Source organism: Notamacropus eugenii, chromosome 3 (genome assembly GCF_028372415.1).
Source record: "Notamacropus eugenii isolate mMacEug1 chromosome 3, mMacEug1.pri_v2, whole genome shotgun sequence".
Taxonomy (NCBI): domain Eukaryota; kingdom Metazoa; phylum Chordata; class Mammalia; order Diprotodontia; family Macropodidae; genus Notamacropus; species Notamacropus eugenii.
In genome coordinates this window covers 24897608-24919556 of record NC_092874.1, presented here as the reverse complement: position 1 = coordinate 24919556, position 21949 = coordinate 24897608, and the positions used below count along the sequence as shown (strand labels likewise).

General features: G+C 40.2%; 1 protein-coding gene across 14 annotated transcripts in view; it reads left to right on the top strand.

Annotated features, from left to right (window-relative positions):
- Positions 1-21949, top strand: part of RBMS3 (RNA binding motif single stranded interacting protein 3) — a 1420870-nt gene that overhangs the window by 1391579 nt on the left and 7342 nt on the right. For 6 of the 14 annotated variants that reach the window (XM_072650014.1, XM_072650009.1, XM_072650008.1 and 3 more), the window contains 3 exons: positions 3753-3806; positions 12326-12406; positions 16386-16513. In XM_072650014.1, the coding sequence (XP_072506115.1) occupies positions 3753-3806; positions 12326-12406; positions 16386-16513 (263 nt within the window). Of the gene's footprint in view, positions 1-3752; positions 3807-12325; positions 12407-16385; positions 16518-21949 lie in introns of those variants that run through there. The other 8 variants (XM_072650024.1, XM_072650010.1, XM_072650022.1 and 5 more) reach the window with 3 other exon arrangements.

Below are 21949 nucleotides of genomic sequence, written 5' to 3'. Positions count from 1 at the left end.
GGCTTCCTATTGCAGGTGACACCTAAAGAATGGTCTTGATCAGAGGTTTTCAAATCTTTGCGTTTCAGGACACTCTTAAAAATTAATGGGGCCTCTCAAGAGCTTTTACTTATGTGTGTTATGACTATCAGTATTTGCCATATTAGAAATTAAAATGTTTCAGTATTATGATGGAAAGATTTTTGACCTCACAAAACCCCCAAAGGCCCTTCTGTAGCTGCCTTCCAAGACACCCTTTGCACTGCTCCGGTTTGTCCAACCCTTCATTTCTCTTGTTTCCTAAGCGGAGGCCCGTGGAGTGCCTCTCCTTCCCCTCTTGCATTGGCAGTTTCCCAATTCAGCTGCTCTCCTGTTTACAGGGTTCAGCTGTCCCATTACTCAGACATTTTTCATCTTGTCATGTACCACATCTGTGAATTCCTGCCTTCCAAACAAAATGGCCTCACTATTTTTGTTGCTTGTTTCTATAACATGGGAAGTTCCAGTAAACATTGTCAGTGTCAGATTTCCATTCCACTTCCTTTGTTTGTTGTTATTAACTTGTAACGACATGGCTTCTCATTTCCTGTTGGACATCTAGTTGCACTTAAGTGGAAACATACATCATAAGAATTCTTATTTCTCTTCTGTTTGAGGGTTTCCAAAGTACTTTCTTCATCATGAGACATGAGGTTGGTAGTATGGGTATGTTTATCCCCAATTTAGGGTTGAAGAAAGTGAAACTTAGCAAAGTTAAGTGCCTAACCCATGGTAGATGTATAATAAATGCCAGTTTATTGATTTATAGATTAAACAACTTTTAGGGTAGTTTATTAAGCACACACTATGTGTCAGGCAGTGTCTGAGATGTTGGGGGTGCAAAAACAAAAATAAAGAGTCCTCACACTCAACTGCTTACATCCTACTAGGAGGAGGGGAGCATCATAAATATGTATGAAAATACAAAATATATGCAAATTGAATACGGAAGCATTCATGGGGGCACTAACGTAGAGCAAAGAGGAAAAGCTTCCTATAGAAGGTGGCATTTGAATTCAGTCTTGAAGTGAGTTAGAAGTACCATAGGAGGATGGTAAGGAGAAGGAACTTTCCAGACACTGGAGACAACCTGGACAATGAAATGGAGGAACAGGATGGTGTGGGCAGTGAACTTCTGCTAGACAGTTTGGTAGGAAAGTAGACTTCATTAGGAGGAGTACTCTTTTGTGTGGAAACTCTGTCTGTCAATACCAATCAGAAATTCTCCATGCCTTAGTAGACTCCTTAATGAGCTTCTGTGACCTAAATAAATAAATTGAGAAGTGAATAAATGTATTAATAGATAATTGAATAAATGAATGAATAAGTGAATGAATGAATAAAATAGATGATAGATAAATAGACAGATAAATAATTACATCCCCAATCAGTCACCTGAGGATGAGTCTATCCAAACTTAGCTAGGATGACCTTCAGGTGGCAGACATATATAACTTGAAATCTCACCATATGGGGACCTTTTCCCAGTGCTTCTTAATTGATACCACTTTTGGAAACCCAAGGTCATCTCTCAATCATGATGCAGCATTGGAGGAGTGAAGGAAATTAGTGAAGAGGGAGATCTCTAGGAATAATGAGATTTCAAAGGGGTAGCTAGATAGAAACTGTGATGAGTGGTCATTTTCTCCTCACTTGTAGGTATCATATATTATCGCACAAAGGTCACCAGGAATCAGGTAGACATTTGTGGGGCAACATGGATATAAATAAGAAATTACAACCCTCTGACCATACTTTCTATTTTTTTCCTCACTACAGAGAAAAGGTGGGTTCTACTTACAGAAAAGAAAAGATGTAAGGGTATTCAAGAAAGCTTACTGAATAGAACTGGCCTAAGAATTGAAAACTGATTTCAAATCTACCACTGAGGCAGCAAGGTGGTGCAGTAGCTAAAATGCTGGGCCTGGAGTTAAGACCTGAGTTAGTGTAATGAGGAGCTAAGATCTCTCACATTCCTTACACCTTTAAATCTATGATGCTATGAACTTCCTGCATGGCACCCCTTTTTAGCTGGTACCAGTGAGCTGTACTTCCTTCTCTCTCTTTTTTTAATTTTCTCCTCCTTCTCCTCCAACTCCTTTCCCCCTCCTTTTAGCCTTTTATTTCATGCTTTTTATCCCTCAATTCCTCAAAGACAACAAGGAAGAGACCTTTTGGACTTCACCTTTGGTTCCTCCAAATGCTGTGCTCAAGAGAGCAGGCTCTAGGCTCTGTGGAGATGTTGACATATTCCCTATGCCATGGTGTTCTTCCTATTTTATCTTCTGGCTTCCTGCCAGATGTGAAAGGCTGAAAGAAAAGGCCATTGACAAGAGACCATGGAAGATGTGTATGTTCACCTAGACCTTGGGGCCATTATTTTAGTTCGTTAGATGCTCCCTTTCCCACTATAGTTCACAAACCCTTGTCTGCTCTGTTTTTTAAGAAGATAGTTATGAACTGCTATGCCCAGGGGAAAAAATCATTACCTGGTGACCAGCTTTCTGATCTATTCTCCAAACTTAGCTATTCTCTTGGTGCTTACTTAAGTCATTGTCAGGCCCATATTTGAAGGCTTTGCCACTCTGCACGACCTACCAGCATTTCTGATATAATCTTTAAGACTTGAGGAGTCATGGTCAAGCCAAAATGAGGCACTGGAGTAACACTGTAGTGGAGCCATTTATAAAGTTCAAAAACCATTGCTTTCATCTCTGTGATTATATTTCCTCACCAAGGCTGATTTGGGATGATGAATGTACTCACAATCTTTGCAAATTGAGCAAGACCAGCCAGAATATCTGCCCTACAGGCATATAACCTTCAATGGCTCTCAATCTTCTCCATGCCACACTGAGAGAGTAAATTGGACATGGTTATATGTCAGAAAAGCCAAGCTGTAACCAGCATTTTGGATGCCTAGGGCAAGCAGCACTTAAACATGCCCTTCAGTAAGCTGGGTGAAGACCATGACACTAGATCCATTGGGAAGGCACACAGTACAGAAGACTCAAAGTCATGGGATCTGTATTCAAATTCAATCTCTTACTATCTCTGTGATTCTGGACAAATCACTTCATGTCTATAGCCACAGTTTCTTCATATATAAAATGAGGGAGTTAGATTGACTGATCCCTCCCAGCTCTGATCCTGTAGCTAGATGTCCTCTGAGATACCTGCCAGTTCTAGAATCTCTGACCCTGAAAACAACTCCATTGTCAGGAAACGGACATTTTAGACTATCTCAAGGATACTGCACTGAGGGCTGTGATAAGGGAGGACAGAGTTTGCCTGGTATTCTACCACTGGGGCAAGTAGTACACTTTCTAGGACCCTTACCAACATCATCATTATCATCATAGCTACCACTCATGTGATGCTTTGTAGTTTGTAAGACACTTTATAAATATCATCTCATTTGATTCTCACAACAATCCTGTGAGGTAGGTGCTATTATTATCCTCACTTTATAGATGAGGAAACTGAGGCAGACAGACGTTACGTAGCTTGTCCAAGGCCACATAGCTATGAAGTGTCTGAGGTTGGATTTGAACTCAGATCTTCCTCACTTCAGGTCCAGCATTCTATATAATGCACCATCTAATTTAATTATTTATGCTAAATAGTGTCTATACTGCTGAAAGTATAATTGCTATTAAAATGTAAATATATTTTCAAAATTGCACAGTCTTTAAAAATCATTATTTTAAATGCTCATGCCCTCTAAATTTCAGCGCCCTGGGACCAAGAACCAGTCACCCCACCCTAGTTATGGCTCTGCATATATGGTATGTGTTCATTTTCACATAAAGCCCTTCCATTTGATGGTCTCAACTCTGGATTTGAAAAAAAAGTTTGCTAACACAACAAGGGTCACTGTTAAGACCACACAGAACACAGTTTTGTTATGAATGCACATCTCAGCTGTTACCTCCTGTTGTGAGAGTGGTGCAGTTAGCTGTTTGTGTGAATTCTATATAAAGATGATCTTTAAATATAACCATTACCATTTCCAACTTCAGACCAATTTCTTCCTTCATCACTTGGCATGCTCTCTTCTATTCTCTCTCCCTGTCTCTCCCCTTCTTTCCTCCCTCTTGGCATGATCTGTAAGAATAAATATTTCAAATAATTGAACAGGTCACGTTCTTCCAAAATCTCTTGACTTAAAAAGGGGTGATGGGGGATAAAATATGTATACTTTTCCAGGACCTTATCTCTGTTTCAGGGAACATTTAGAGAGTGCCCTCCACATTTTTCCCCTTTGAGTTTACACGCTGCTTCGCAGGAATGCTTCCAACATCCGGGTTTGAGAATGCTGGAAGGAAGCACTCTGTAGGGGAATTCAATAAACAGCCTGTAGTGCCCAGAATCTGAGCTCACTCTCAGCATAGGTCTTGATATCTTGATCTCACTCACTCTCTTAATGGTGTGGGGTTTGGTTGTTTGGTTGGGTTTTGTTTTGTTTTTGGCACAGAACTCAGATTAGGGAATAATAAAGCTTTGTGGTAAATTGAAGACCTCTTAGCTCATCTGAGCTATCTTTATAATTAAAACCCCTTACAATTGGTTTTTTCTCAAAGAGGGAAATAGGAAGGGAAGGATGGAGGGAAGAAAGAAGAAAGGAAGAAAGGAAGAAAGAAAGGAAGCCTGTCACCTAAGAAAAGTCTAATTTTAAGTTCTATCAGACATCACTGGTTCTGCCCTATGTCCATATAACTTTCTGTGAAAGCTCTTCAGATAAATCAATAAGACAGAAGACAAATAAAAAATATTGCCTCTTCTTAATGCATTGTGACCTGAGAATCTTATATATTTTTCTGCTTCACTTCTGAAGCATCTTCCATCTGGAAAGCTCGCCACTCCTCAGCACACTTTTTAAAAATTTCTTAACAATGAGCACCCTTCAAACACTGCCATAGCAGAGAAGCAGGATTGAGAAGGAAGAACAAAGGGCGAGGCAGTGATATGTGGTGCCAGAGGAAAGAGAAATACAGAAAGAAAAACAGGGCAGACTTCAGGTGGCAAAGATGTAGACGTTAACTTCATCAACCCCTGTAAGGTAGGTGCTGCTCTTGGCTTCAAATGGTTCCATCCCATGCCTAGAGACACGTAACTAATAGGAGATACTAGAATTGTAGATGTAGGGCTTAAAGGGACCTTAGCATCCAACTTCATCACTTTACATACAAGGAAATTGAGGCAACAAGCGTTTAAGTGATTTGCTGAGAGTTGTACAGCTTCTAAGTGACTGAAGCAGGATTTTATCATGGGTCCAACTGATTCCAAGCCCTGTGCTAACAACATATAGGATATGAATGAAACCTTCCACAGTACAGGGCTCAGTGTTTCTTGACTCCTTAGCTGGTCAGTCTATGACTTTACTACTCAAAAGAAAAAGTAAGACATCAATGAGATATTTTAATACTCATATTTTAATAGCAAAATAATAAAAAATAAGTTTGTAGGTATACATGTAAATACTAAGTTCAACCAGTTAACAATCATTCATCTTTAAGAATGGAGCTAAAGATACAGATATAAAAATGAAATGCTTCTTGCCTTCAAGGAGTTTATATTTCATTGGGGAAAATGACATACACATGTTAATAAATTTTTAATGGATGTATAGTGTTAAGGGGTATTAAGAAAGAGTAAATGCAAGGTAGGAGGAAGATATTATTATAGAGAGAGCTAGAGAGATTGGAAAAGTCTTCCTTAGGAAATAAACAATTTTGAGAGTGAGATGGGAGTGGAGAGCATTCCAGACATAGAAGACTGTGTTTGCAAAGGGATAGCCATAGAAAGTGGAATGCCACTTATCAAAGATAGCAATTTGGCCATTTTGACTGCAATATCGAGTGTGTGAAGGAGTGTCAGGTGTAATAAGTCTGTAAGGGTAGGTAAAAGTCATGTTGTGAAGGACTTTCAATGCCAAAAAGACATTTTACCTGAGAGAAAATAAGGAATCATTACAGTGCTTTGAGAAGGGAATTGATTGAAGGTCAGACTTTCACTTTAAGAAAATCACTTTTGTAGCTCTATGTGTGAGGATGGATTACAGTGGGGACAGAATTGAGGACAGGAGACCAATCAAGAAGCCACAGTCATAGTCTACTGGGAGGGAGGGAGCGCACAAAGCCAAGATGTTGGAGTGTTAGGAAGCAGTGTAATGAGCTCCTTTCCAGAAACACACCTCCTAAAAGACCTAGACAATGCACAAACCAAATCCTGATGGGGAAATCCAGAGATGATGAGGGCCTGACCTAGGATAGTTACAGAGCCAGTGGAGAGAAGGCAGAATTGAGAAGAATTAGTAACTGATTGGATATGTGGGAAAAGGGAGAGTGAGGGGTCAAGGATGACCATCAAATTCAGAACCTGGTTGATTGGAAGGCTTGTGGTTCCCATAAAAGCAGTAGCTCAGTTTCAAAGACAGATGAGCTGTTTCAGACATGCTGAATTTGAGGTACTTATGGGACCTCTATTTGGAAATATCTAATGGGTAACTGGTGCTACAGGACTGACACTTTGTGGTGTCAGTAATAAAAAAGATAAATGTTGAACCCATGGGAGCTTAGATCACTGAGAAAGAATGGGGAAGAAAAGGAATCCTGGGATAGAGTCATAGGTAAGCATGATTCGGATGATAATTCAACCATGGACGCTGAGAAGAGGTCCAGCATTGAGAAAAGTGGAGGGGAGAACATTAACATGAAAAAGTGGAGAAGAGAGAGTAACGCTTTTTTTGTGGGGCTTGGGGAGGGCTCATCAACAATGTCACATGATTAAAAAAGGTCAAGAAGGATGAGTGTCAGTAAAAGTTCACTGACTTTGAACACATAAATGACACATACAGCTTTTCAACAGCCTTCCTAAAAAAATGACACTCACAATTGAACACAGTACTCCCCAAGTGGCAAGCCCAGGAAAGAGTGCAGTGGGACTGTCCTCTCATTCAGAACACATTCACTGAAACCCTCTACCAAATTAGCTTTTAGGAATCAAACAACTAAGTATTCTTAGTGAAACGTAAGCCTTGTCTCCCATGCTCCACCCCTAAATCTTGCTTTTTCCTGCTTTAAAGAAAAGACCATATCATTTGATAAACAAATTTATTAGCCGTGAAAAGACGAGTAAAGGGTATTGGGAATAAAGGATACCAGGTTTCACATAATAAAACAGGGGAATAGGCTTTCTTTTCCTCATCCCCTTTCCTCTTCCATTTCCCTTTATACTCTATCTTCCCATCTTTCTAATTCTCCTTTTCTCTCCATCTTTTCTCTACTCCCTTTGACCTCTCTTCCATATCTTTTCTCCCAATCCCTTTGTGTTTCTCTTTCCTCTACCGTATTTTTATTATGTTTCCATTAAACAAATCAAGAACTTTGCAGAGAAAACATTTCCTTCCTGTCTCCTATTTTCCCTTTTCCTTCTCTCTGCCTTTCCATTTCCTTTCTCCTTTAAAAATAATATAGAACTGGTCAACCTGAGGAAAAAATGATTTATCTCAAGCCGTATACCTTTGTTCTTTCCTCACATAGCTGTATTAGCAATTCAGTGTCTAGACTCCTTGGAACATGAGATGGCATTTGGAGTTTATTCAGGGAACCAGAAAATGATTCTTCAGGCCTCCTGGCCTATGACAAAATAGGTAGACCACATCCTCAGCCCTACCATCATCAGTTCCTCTGCTCGCTGGACACTATGCAGGCACTAACAAAGAAAGACCATTTGTCATTGTTTATTGCCTCTGGGTTACCAGTTAAGGATGTCAGCATAAAATAAGGATATCATTTTGATGAGGATTTCGATGAGTAGAACCCAGAAGAGCTTAACAAGCCTAGAAGTCAGACTCTTGAACTCAAGAAATCCTTGCAGCAATCAGTGGTTCTTAGTCTGGGGGTCTGGAAACTTTTGTTTTAGTATTTAGACATCTGTTTTTCAGTATAATTGGTTTCCTTTCTAATCTTACTTATCTTATTTTGTTCATGTAAAAACATTCTGAGATGGTGTCAACAAGTTTCACCAGACTGCCAAAATATCCTTGAAACAAACAAACATACAAAAAAAAATTGGGAATCTCTATCCTAATTCTTTGATATATGTTATCTTGATAATAAGTAATAACTATCAACAGATAAACAAGCAGATGGAAAAAGAACTGGGTTAATAGATAAGGACAGACAGATCTATTAGATAGATAGATAGATGATGGATGGATAGATAGGTAGATAGATGACATTCAGACATTGATGGTCCTTTTTACCAACAAAATTAAAGCTGGCTGCAATTACTTTGAGCATTTGAAGGGATTAGACCACACGCCCCAAGGAAAGTTTGGAATTATTTGTGATGAACAGCCCAAGGCTGCAAGTTAAAATAACTAATGAGTGAGCTTATTGCCTATTCATTTTAGGTTGTCTCTCATGAGACTTTACTGGAATTACCAGGCAGATCCAAGATTCCATACCCACCCTCACAACATCACACTCCCATAATGACCTGTTCATGCCTTCTCCTTATCTGGTTTTCTTGTCTATGTCTTTCCACCAGTCTCCTCTAAATGATTTATCGTGAGGCTTTACCCAAAGAAAGGGCCTCCTAGCTCCCCGAAACTGTGTAATAATTTGTTCAAGCACCTTAAGAAAAAGAGATTCTTCTGTTTCCAATCAGCCTTCTCCAGTCTGCCCAGAACTCTGTCCTCTGGGCTTTATGTGGCCTCAGCAAGTCAGCCAGAAAGAGGAAACAAGACAAGTCAATTTGCGCAGAGCCAAATATGAGCTGAATTCATTCTGAACCATAATATGTCCATTAGCTCTATGAGTCAGAGTAGTCTAGAAGGAGAAAACAAACACATAGGGTGGGCCTTCTGAAAGACTTTGAGAGAATCTGGGCGTGAAGTCTAAACAGAACGTGTGAGGAAGAAATCACCACCAAAATGCAGCTCAGAATTATGAGACCCCTTGCTTTCCAGTAGAAAATGTCCTTGACTGGAAGTCAGGAGGCTTGGGTCCAAATCCCAGCTGTGCCTCTTCTTCTCTAGGTGGGGCAATCCACGGTGTTGGACTTGGTGTCAGGAAGACCGGAGCTTTGATCTTGCCTCAGTCACTTACTTCTTGTGTGACTCTGGACAAATTCTTTAGCCTCTCTCTGCCTCAGTTTCCTCATCTTTAAAATGGGGATAATAATAGCATCTACCTTATAGGGTTGTTATACAACTCAACTGAGATATTAAAAGTGTTTTGCAAGCCTTAAAGTGATAGAGAAATGTTAACTATTCTTAGTCTTATCATCATTATTATCTTGTTACTTTGAGAAAGGCCTGCCCTTCCTTTGAGCCTTGGTATCTTCATTTGTTTGGAGTAGATGGCTTCTGAGCTCCTTTCAGTTCTAAGTCTATGAACCTGTGAAAAAGATACTTTACCTTCCTGGGCCTCAGTTTCTTTCTCTGTAAGAAGGAGGTGACATCTGAATCCTCTTTTGGTCTATGATTTTATGAGCCTGAGATCCTCGCAACATGCATCATGCTAATAAGACACCATATATGCTACAGCAGCATCCATTGAATTGTGGCAGAACTACTTTACACTCCCTTTTCCCCTTCCCCTGGGTCTTCCCCCTCTTCCCCTTCTCTTTCCCTTCTCTCAGAGTAGAAAGAGCACTGACCATAGAACTGAAAGATCAGTTAATGAATCAACAGGAATTGATCTGTGGTAGATATGTATCAAGTATTGTGCTCAATTGTTGGTGATAGAAAAAAAATTTAAAAAGACAAAAATAAAATTAATAAAATAACCCCTGACCTCAAAGGGACATTCCATTGGATCATGAAAAGTCGGACAAGACCAAAAAATAACTAAACAACAAAAATAACATGGGCTCATAGATTTAGAGCTAGAAGAGGCCTTAAAAATTACCCAGTCCATGTAGGCCTAGAAAAGTAAATTGCCTTGCCCAAGGTCACAGAGCTAATACATGGCAAACCAGAATTTGAAGCCAGATCTTCTGACTCCAAATTTGACTTTCTTTCAACTATGCTACCCTGCCTCAGGTGGAAATCAATTGTATATCAATGATTCAGAAATCCTACTGAGACGAGGACGAGTGGAACTCTCAAGCAAATGGAAGTGTGGGCATCTAGGATGTGATTCCTTCAGACATGCACTCTATTGCAATCTGGTTGACTTTTATAAGCCCAGAACTAATGATGTGGTGCTCACACTGCATTGATCATGACTAACTCCAGACATCTTCTCATCAAGCATTCCCATAAGGGATAGTCACTTAACACATATTAGGAAAAGCATTTATTATATGCCTCCTGTGTACAAAACACTTCTACTTTCAAACACAAGGTTTAGGTGAGATAAGCTCTCTCCCCTGAGAATGCTTACTGCACCCTAGGGTGACCAGGCACCAATATACATAGCTGAAATACGCAATATCAAATAAACAGCACTTCCGACAGTTGACAAAACAATGAAGTCTATGAGGTCCAAAGGAGATGAACAGTGAATGGGATCAGGAAAGGGGATAAGAGATACAGACAAAGGCATGGGGCTTGACTGCACTAAGGACAACAACTAGTGAGGGCATTTTTTTTTTTTCCTATTCCTAACCTACCAGGGGAGGTTGATGGATATTTTAATCTAGGACAGAAATTCTTGGTTTACATATTTAGCCATCATTAAAAATAAATTTAATTTTATTAATTGATTCTCAGATCAGATGCCTTACTTTCATGAATAAGAAATTTTAAAAACCAAGATCTGTGACCATGTTTTAGATACGGAGTGGGTATGTTTATGCAGTACCCTAATATTTGCATTCAGTAAACAAAACTGAATACATAATGGTAGACCCTGTAACTTTCCATAAAACTCATCTTCCAAACTTGTATATATTGTGAAGTTTTTGTTTATAGGAAGAAATTCTGGTCCTAAAGCTCAAGTCTGTCCATCAAATTTCAGAAACATGCTAGCTGCTTAATATCATAAGAAAATAGAGCAAAGTAAGTCCAATATCTGTGGGATTGTTCAGTGTCTAGAACCAGGAACAACTGCTATTAGTGCATCTGACATTCTCAAGATGGAATTCACATGAAAATAATAATAATGCAAAGTACGTTATATTCCTCATCTTCTTTGATCCTCACGACTGGCTGATGATGTTAGCACCATTATTACCTACATTTTACAGGTCAGTATATGACTTGCTTAGCGTCACACAGCTTGGGTGTCAGATGCGATTTGAACTCAGCTCTTCTCTCAACCCTCCTTCCAATCAGCACACATAAGCCAATACTTTTATACTTCACTGAATGATCAGTCAACAAGCATTTATCATGGGTCTGTTGGGTGCTAGGCACTATGCTAAGCATTAGGTACAAGGAAAGGCAAAACCAAAAAGCCCGGGAGCTTAGAGTCTAATGGAAATAACTAACTAGATGAATAGAAAAAAATGAACAGATAGCAGCTGACTCTTATAAAACACTTTGCAAGCTTTATGTGCTAACATTATCACTTTCCATCTTCACTATTAATATTCTCATTTTACAGCTGAAAGAACTGAAGCAGACAGAGATTAAGTGACTAGCACAGTTAAGTAGCTGAGGTGGGATTTGATCTCTGACCTTCCTGATGACAAGTGCTATGCTATAGAGATAATCAGGCTTGATGGAAGTTTCCCAATCCATCTGTAAGAAAGACAGGTGGATCGGGAGATGATATGGTAAGAGAATTACTTTGAATGTGAAATCAGAAAGATCTAGACTCAGATCTCAGTTCTGACACTTGTTAGATCTCTTACGCAATGCCTGGCACCTAGTAGACACATGATAAATGCTTGTTGACTTGACCCATCTGGAAACTGGAGATAATAATACACTATTGGGACACTGTTTTCTTAACCATCAAGCAGTATGGCCATGTGAATGATTATTTGACAAAACAGTTGGCCACAAATTATGTGTCTGCATTAAAGGGATTATTTCCAAAGGCTAATGCTATTTTGTAGAACCTCTTGCTTCCATTGGGATGAGAAGCAATCTAAACAGGTGGGTGTTTGTAGGTTTGTTTTTAAGTGTTTTTAATTAACTGTTCTGATCCTTTCTTGTTTTGAATGTCAACATTCCCAAGCAGGACCCCTTTAGGCCAGGCGGGTGTCTTAGGCTGTCATTTCTGTGTTCTGATTCTGAAATTAACAAGACGTTGTGCTGCGGGTGATGGCTAATAGGTCATCGTATGACTTGTTCTCTGGTTTGCATGCAAAACACTCATGTGGATTTACCTGTGATTCCCTCTAGTATATGACTGCAGCTGCTCCTATGCAAGGAACCTACATTCCCCAGTACACTCCTGTGCCTCCAACAGCCGTCCCTATAGAAGTAAGTGCACTTTAGTTCCTCCAGGGAGAGCTAAGGGGGAGGTTGCTTGGGGATGGGGGAAACTACTCGTAGCAGCCCAGTGCTATCTCATACAGCCATCTTTCCCTACATGTGGAAGGATCTTTGGATACGAATGAGCATGGCTGCTAAAGTTGGCACTAAGAGTTTGGTCATGAGAGATCACATTTGCCATCCTCTACCTGACCACAGGTTTTCTCTGTGCAGGAAATGACATGATCAAATTGAAGGTCTTAACAAGTGTTTGGAATCATTAAATTTGGTGGGGGGGGGAGGGGTGTTTTTCTCTTCTTTGGTGGAGGGAGAAGGAACTCTGGAAGTACAATTTCCACTTCTCCTGTCCTGATTACCTAAAAGCCTTGAATGCTCACTCAACAGTAAACAGAGCTGTTGGCTCCTGCCAGTGATCTCTAGGGAGTGAGGCTCTTACTTTGGGCAAAGTAAAAAGATGAACCTGAGTGATCAACCCCTCCCCTTGCCTTTGCATAAGGAAGGGTGCTGATGGCATTGTCATCCTTCAGAAAGGCTGTCATTTTTTCTTTCTTTCCAACTTTGGCCTGAGTCACCCCAATACAATGACAGGTTTTTTCTGATGCCTCACTGTATTAGCTGGATAGCATGCTGTGATGCATATCTTTGTCCTTATGTAAAGATGTGTGTGTGTGTGTGTTTGTGTTCATGGAAAAAGATAGAAAGAAGGGGGGAGGAAGGGGGAGATGGAGTGGAAGAAGAAGAAGGGAGGGAAAGGGGGATGGATAAGGAGATGGAAAGGGAAGGGAGAGGGAAATGGAGAAAGAAAGAAAGGAAGCAAGGAAGGAAGGAAGGAAGGAGAAAAAGGTAAGACAAAAAAGAAAAAGAGAAAGGTAAGTGGATATATAGGCAGCTATACATCTATCATATATATATGCATAAAAAAATTAATAGACACATAGAGGAGAGAATGGGGGTAAGATGTTTTTTAGAAAGATGAAAAATTATGATGATGAAGATAGATAACCTAGAATTATTTTATTTTCATAGAATCACAAGACAAAATGTGAGAGGGTTTGGGGTGGTTTAATCAATAAGCATTTACTGTGGATGTGTCAGACATTATGCTGGACTATGGAGTTAAAAAAATTCCTTTCCTCAAGGAGCTTACATTCTATGGGGCATAACTATCATACACACATGTAAGAAAACATTATATATATACAATTTAAATGCTGAGAACCTTGGAGAGAACAGTAGCATCCAGAGGGTTGAGAAAACCTGTAGAAGATGGTGCTTTTGATGAACTTTGAATCATACTGGGGATTCGAAAAGGGGGGAAAAAGGAACGAGAGCATTCTAGGCATAGAGACTGCTGGGCTTTTTGTGCTGTCTGTGGTTCTACCCCTTGTTTCTTCATTGCTACTGTTTTCCCCTTCCCTGTTACCTTTTTGTCATCAGGACCTTGTGGTTGAAATTCCTTCCCTTCAGCTGGGTTTCCTTTGGAATGGTTCCTTTTTTGAGGGGGGCAAGTAGATGCTAGCACCCACAAGTGCTAATACCTAATCTCGAAGTAATACCTAAAACACTCCGAACTTTGAAGTGAGCACTGGCAAGTCCTTTTAGCAACAGAATTGGCTTCAATGTGGGCCAGCACTGAGGAAATGGGCACGGAAGGTTGGGAAGCAAGCTGAGTGGTCAATAATTTCTGATTTGGGTGAGGAATAGAATTGAATGGGTTGCTTTTGATTGCCCAGAAAGTACAAAATATGAGAAGATTCCCCAAAAACTGGGTATCCAAAGCCAACTGAATCTCCATGAGTTCAAAGTTCTCCATCACCTTTCCTTCTACATCTTTGCCTGAAGACAAGATCTCTGACTTTGCCAAAAGGATCACAGATTGAGAGGCATAGTGGGTTGTGGGAAATTAAGATCTCTAGAGACCATGGGATCCCAGATGTCAAGTTAGAAGGAATTCAGAGGCCATCAAGTTCAATTTCCTGATTTTGCAGATGAGCAAACTAAAGCCCAGACAAATGAAGTCACTTGCCCAGGGTCACACAGGTAGTGCCAGATACAGGATCCAAACAGAGATCCTGTAAGCCTAAATCCTGCGTTCTTTCCGTGAAGCTCTGCTATTTCTTTTTGTACACAGACACAAGCATAAGGAAATCCTATCGACTTCCAAGTACGGTATATGCAATCAGTCCTGTGACATGATCACCTTGCTAGTGGAGGCACCTTCTTGCCTCCACCCAATGGTCTTTATCTGTGTTTGCAGAAAGGGGCCAATAGGCATTTTCTCCATGTGAACGTGCACTTAGATCCATAAAGAGAAAGACCAGATAGAGGGCCTGGTGCAACCGAAGGTGTTTCTGACCTTCCACAGGACAGTCCATGGGAAGGCTTTCAAAACAAATGCTTTTCACACTTATCTCTGTTACTGAGCAAGAACAAACCTTCAGGTCCCTAAATCTCTAGAGTTTACATGGGTCTCAAGGCGTGTCAGAGAGGGTGAAAGGAGCTCCCTCCGCTGGCTCAGGGCTAGGCCAAGACGTAGGCAGCATCTCCCAGGACTGCTTGAGGAGACGGTCCTAGTGTGGGCCATCCCTAGGGAAGACATGTGAAAAGAGTCCATGGAATCCATCCTGGGGTAAAGAAGACTGTGATGATCATCAGGGAAAAGGAAAAGGAGAAGGGATTAGAGACACAGCATGGGTGTCTCTGTGTGTATACGTTTTTTTGCTCATATAACATATGCATATACATATGTACGTGTAGGCATGCATTATGTATTGCTGTCTTGTAAATATGTAAATGTGAATATATATTTAAGTTTAAGTTACATGTGCTACGAAATGCATTATAGAACAATGACTAGAGAGCCTGCCTTGGAGACTGGTTAGATGGGTTCAAATCCCACCTGGGACACATACTAGCTGTATGAACCTGTACAAGTCTCTTACTACCACCATCTCATGCATCTCCCTAAAAATAAGCTGCAGCGTCCCTGCCTACTTGTATTTGTAGAAGGAGCTTCACATCACTAGGTCACTAAGCTAATGAAATTAGATATCCAAGTCTAGGCCTGCCTATCTATTTATCATATGTCTACCTATCTACCTACCTACCTATCTATCTGTCTATCTATCTTTCTATCTATTCATCCATTTTCTATCTAGCCATTATCTATATATCCATCAATTCATTATCTATCCATCGATTTCATTATCTATCCATTGATCCATTATCTATCTGTATCTCTCTGTCATCTCTCTATCTGTATATCTATCTGTAGAAGAAGCACAAATATGCTTGAATCAGCATACACACATGAGTATAAATGTGTATGTATGTAAATGTATACATACATGAATGTATATATAATATATAAATATGTGTGTACATATTTTACAAGTAGAAATGAAAGGTAAACAATTACTGTAACCTCCGGAAGACCTGGAAAAAAGCATGAAAATGATTTAAAGGGGAAAAGTTATTTGTGGCCATATTTTTAAAAGAAATCTTTGGTTTGGTGTGTTAAGTGAAGCATACAGCATTTTCCATGTGACTCTACTGTCCAAACCCGTAAAATGTCAGAGTCCAGAACATTTGTTGACATGAGTTCTGCCTCAACCTATGATCATCAGAATCTTGTTAAGGGCAGAGATCCTTCAGCTATTCCGACATTAAGAAACCATTGACTGCTACTCTGCCCAAGGAGAGAGGGCTCCCGGGCTGTGGGGTTGAGGGTCAGTCTGATGGTCCGGTTGGTGTGCATGCCAAAGTCCCAGATCCAGGCACCCACCTGGCAGCTGGATTTTCTGCTGCTTGGTTGTCCGTGCAAGCTCCTGCTGTTGGTCATAGTAGAACTGTTCTGACCAAAAAGCAGGAGGGTTGACACATCACAAGTTGGTGGGATCCTGGGAACAGGTTCAATCCCCCATCATGGTGGTTGACACTGGTGAGAACTCTGCGTTTGCTCCCCTAGGGTGTTGTCGCTGATACCTCTCCCCAGACAATTGCACCTTCGTCACAGGAAGCCAGTGCCCAACAACAGCAGATAGCGGTGGAAACGTCCAGTGAACATACGCCTGCATATTCCTACCAACAGTCTAAGTGAGTCTTAAACCTTCATCATGGGGGGAGGGAGGTGGTGCTTTAATATCTCAAGAAGCATGAGCATAGCTTGCTTTATCTTCACAATGACTTCATGCCCTAGGGACAAGACCCATTTTACAGATGAAGGAATAAAAGCTGAGAGACTTTTAGGGCATTGTCCATGGTCACATATCTAGTAAGTGTCAGAATAAAATGTAGGTCTTCTCGACTCCAAATCTAGCCCTTTATCCATGGCACCACATTTTGTATAAGAGGATATTAAGACTAACAAAACTTAAAGAATTGCCAAACGATAAATGCATGAAATGCAGGTGATTACAAAGGAAACCAATTATATTGAAATACACTTAGCAAAATTTTAGAAACACACACACACACACACACCCCTTTATGGATGCAGGTTAAGGAGCCTTGATATAAATGGAGAAAGCACTATTAGAAATATCGAGGTGGCATAATGAAGAGATAGAACGTTGAACTTGGAGCTAGGGAGACCTGAGTTCAAATGGATGGTGTTGTATGTGGAATCAGGAAGACTTGAATTGGCTGTTGTGAGGATACAGTGAGATCAGTGCTTTGTCATCCTTAAGGTAATCCTTAAGCCGTGTGAATACTAGCTCTTCTTAGGTGATATTACAGCAATTATTATTATCCTTGTTATTAAGCTACCACATGCTTGAGTAAATGCTAAAGAAGGATAAGGCGCTTGACTCTGTATGAGCAGAACCCAAAGACAAAACTAGGCACCCAATAAAAAAAAAATTAATGGCAGGCCAGACTTCCTCCCATATGTTAAATTCCCAACTGTGAGAAAATTACATTCCCCAAACACCTACCAAAGCCATGTAAAACAGAAAAGCCAACTCTGCACCTTTTCTAGGAGAAGGAGAAAATATGTAAAATCATGTTTTCTAGTAAACAAGAGAATATGGTTACACAACATGCTTCTTTACCAACAATGTCATTACCTGAGACAGAAATAGTCTAGGTCATAGAACTTTTAAGCTGTGGGTCGTGACCCCCCCACAGTACAAGAAGTGCTGAAGGGGTCATGAATGGAAACAGTTTAAGAAGCCCTGTTCTAGGAAACAAAGGGTCCTATTCAGGATGTGAACTCTCCTGCCCCACTCAGCAGAGCATCCCTCCCTTTCCCTTCAGTCAAAGTGAATGAAGACGTCTTCCTGACCCTATAGTGTCTCTTATGGGATGGTGCCAGAGACCTGGCACTGAAGGCCCCTTCATGACTATTGGATAAATTAAGCCTTTCAGGTTTTGTTGACAAAAAGATGCTGGTAGGTAAAGGAGGATCGTGGACCTAGAGCTAAAGGGGACATCAAAGACTATATCTGAGTATTAGAAGTCCAGTTGTCACTTTTTACAGATGAAGAAACTTAGATGTAGAGAGATATAGTGGTTTGGCCAAAGAGTTTGACCAGAAGGGGGAAGAACCTTCTGATTTTGAAGATAAAGCTGAATCCAAGAAATCGCTGATGTTGATCCTAGATAAGAGGAGAGTTCCGGGTGGAGGGGAAGGCAGAGGAAGGAACAGAACATCTATATTCAATTATCTGTCACATGATACAGGGGTTAGGTTGGCTCTCCTTGTCCCCAGAGGTCAGAAGTAGGAGCACTGGTTGGAAGCTGCAAAGGTCAAGCTGACTTATTGGAATCATGGTCCAGTATTGGTCCAGCATTTTACCTCTGGAGTACAAGTTCCTTGGTTCAAGTCCTGCCTTTGATACTTACTGTCTATTAGACATTGGACCTCAGTTTCCTCCTCTGTAAAATGAGGAGGTTGAACTAAATGGCCTCCGAGGTTCCTTTTCAGTCTAAATCTTTGATTCTATTAACTTCCTAACAGTTGGAGCTAACCAAAAGTGAAATAATGACAGCTGACATTAATATAGTACTTATGGTTGGCAAAGTTATTTACTTAGGACAACCTTATGAAAAAAGACTTAGAAAATTTATTATACCCATTTTACAGAAAAGGAAACGGAGATTCAGAGTACTTAAGTTAAGGAACTTACCCATACTTATCCCACTGGTAAGTGGCAGAACAAAGATTTCAAACAAGTCTATCTTGACTCTATGACCAGGACTCTTTCTGATTTATTCACCACTCCTCACTAGAACATGCAGTTTTTCATCATGGAAGTGACTGCCTTGGAAAGTAAAATAACAACACTATTAATAACCTAGTAATAATAGTAATAAATGGATACATAGAATTTATCCAGCACTTTATGGTTTGCAAAGCACTTCACAAATATTCTCTCAGTTATCCTCATAACCACCCTAAAAGGTAGGGCCTATTGTCATCATTCCATTTTACAGATGAGGAAACTGAGGCTGACAGGTTTCTGTAACTTGTACATGACTAGTAAGCCTCTGAAGCTGAATTTGAACTCAAGTCTTCCTGACTCTAGGTCCACCTCTCTTTATCCACTGTACTACTTTAGTTGCCTCTAAAGTACTTTCTCATTTCATTTTCAGAACACCGTTGGGTGGTAGGTAAGAGGAATAGCTTCCCACTCACTGGAAGGCTTCAGACAAAGAGTCGATGCCCACTCCTTGGGTATGTGGCAGAGGGGACTTAAAAGTCAGGTACAGGTTGGGCTAGTTGGAGCCTCAGGTTCCTTCCAGCTCTGAGATTCTATGATTCTCTATTGTTAGCCAGACTACTCTCACCTAGTTATAGGAAGACCTATAGGTATAATAGGTTCATTGTTGTCTTGTCCTCAGCTTTCAAAAATATCAACCCAATATTGAAGGGCTAAGACCTTCCCACGATTCCCTCCATGCCCAGGTTCAATTTGTTTATTTTTTTAAAGAAATGAAAATTTTGACAAATTCTTTATTGTTTGGGATGGATCCAGACAGAAAGGATACAAGGAAATTAAGACAATGTAAAAACAAAAGATAGTCAGAAAATTTATTTTAAAGAAGACAAAGAAAAGAAAGTTTTGTTCCTACAGGATTTATTTATCAGAGTATAACCAAGTAGGGAGATTTGGGTCAGAACACTTTGACCCTTGATCTACAGATTGCAAATAGCTTTGGATATCTTCTGCCAATCCCTTCTCTTTAAAGTTTACACTGCTGTAAAGCTGGCCTTCCTGATTTCAGAGGAGGTTCTATTTGGTCACACTGTCCTGTCCATTCCGGGATGTTCTGTGGAGTATCTTGCAATGTGCCAGCTGATGTCCCCTGGGACATTTCTGATGGATGACACACCACAGCCTCCTGGCAGGGCACTCTTTTCTTTGAAACTGAAGTTAAAAAAAATCTTGAAACACATTATCCTGTGTTGCATCCTCCCTGGTTTCTCTGAACAAAGTGCTATCAGCCATTGACTAGGAGGGAAACAGTAGGTACATATGCGTGCGCACACACACACATACACACACGGTAGAGAGACCCCTCCAAGCCCCTTTTAAATTCATGGAAAGAAATCATTTCTGGAGCATCACAGAGGAGGTTATTAACATGATGAGAGCCATGTTTTGTCAATTTCAGACAAGGGAAAATGTCAGAACTTGAAAGCCTCACTTGTGAACCTATCCAAAAAAAAAATGGCGGCCACCCTGGTTTCATTCTTCTCTTTACGTTAAGGAATATGAATTCAAAGTGAAGGTTTTAGAAAACATAAGCTAGTTCCATTAGAGGATATGTCAGTGAATGGCTGAGGGCAACTACTCAGTCTCAGAATGTCCCCTCTAGGCAAAAAGACCATCCTTTGTACTGATCCTTTCCTAAACTTTTTTAAAACTATTACTGGAGACTTGACACCGTGAAATTAAAAGCAACCCCTTGATTTTTGTGTATGGGCAATATCCCACACCTGACTCCCTGTTTTAGGCTCATTTTGAGGTATTGGTCCTGTGAATATACTGTCCTTTTTAGCTATTTAGCAGTTCCAGGAAATCACTGATTAAAACCACTGTCTGGAAGCAATTAGTTGCCTTTTCCCCTCTCTGGGCTTGTTTCTGATTTCATTGATGAAGGGGACCTCCCTGAAAGGAAACTCCCTCTACCACTGCAGAATCAGCACCTCCTCTGCAGCTTAGAATACCTCTGAATCTTAGAGTGTCACCTGGGATACTGAAAGGGCCAGGTTTCACCTACTCAGAGACCAGCTATTTATCTACTACACTATATAACTGGAGAAAGAAGAGCAAGAATTAAACAGTCCCTGACCTCAAAGAACTTGCTTACTTTCTGTTGGGAGCCATTCCCTTACCTGGCAGTCACTCCCACATCCCACTGCGGTATTAAGAAGAGGAACATTTGAAATGGGTTTGAGGCTAAATGTTTTGGTGCTAACAATTTTGAATGTTCAGGTAGTCCCTTTTCTTTCCTTTCATCAATTCAAGCTATTGGTGTTATGCAAATATGCAGCTTCACAGGCAGAATGGACATAGTTGGGACAGGAGAAGCTCTGGCTCAGTTAAACATCTAACCACCTTTCTTCCCCCCTTTAAATGGCAGGAAGGAACCGTGCAAATGAAAGCCTCTGCCACTTAGTTCCACACATTTGTTGCCATGTAGCAAGGAGGCCCTTTTCAACGTGAAGTGATGGGAAAGGGTTATTGCAAACATTTGTGGCAGGTTATAAAACCTGAAAGAAGCTCCAACCTTGCTCATAAATATGCATTGTACAGAAAACAGTGCACCTAATGTGCCGGGGAAATCAGTGTCTTCTGAGTCATTGCGAATCATTGAGTAAGAGAGAAAAACCATTCACTGGGTTGCTACTAAATTAATAGATGGGGCTTCTGCCAATTTTTCTTCAGCACACAATAACATCCCTAAAAATATCTGATTTGTTCCTATGGTCAGAGATATTTTAGCAAGGCATGATGTGAACCTGCAGGCAACAGAAGGTGTTGAATAATGGGGCAAATATGGAGAGTAGTTCTAATGGGGTTATTGTGAGCATTCATTGGCTTAATATGTATATATAATATATGTACACACACATATATATATACATGTACACATATATACACACACACGCACATAGATATACATACATATATACACAAATATTTATACACATGTATACATATATGTATATGCTCACATGTGTTTGTAATATATATGTACGTATCACTTAAAGCGCTTTGGCCATGTCATTTATTATTAGTGATGATAATGGTGGGGGTAGTACTGCTGCTTCTAATAAATAACAATAATGACATTACTACTATTATTGATGCTGTTATGAAAATGGGGATTTTGCTTTCTCTTGAGCTCCTACAAGGCACTTAGTCATATGTCTACAGGTAGAAATAAAAGATAATAGGGAAAAAGTCATCCTAGACAAATAGATGACCGTGTAAAATAGGGTGTTGGAAGCAAGAAGACCTGAGATACTTCCTAGCTGTGTGACCATGGAGAAATCACTTTATCTCTCTCAGACTCAATTTC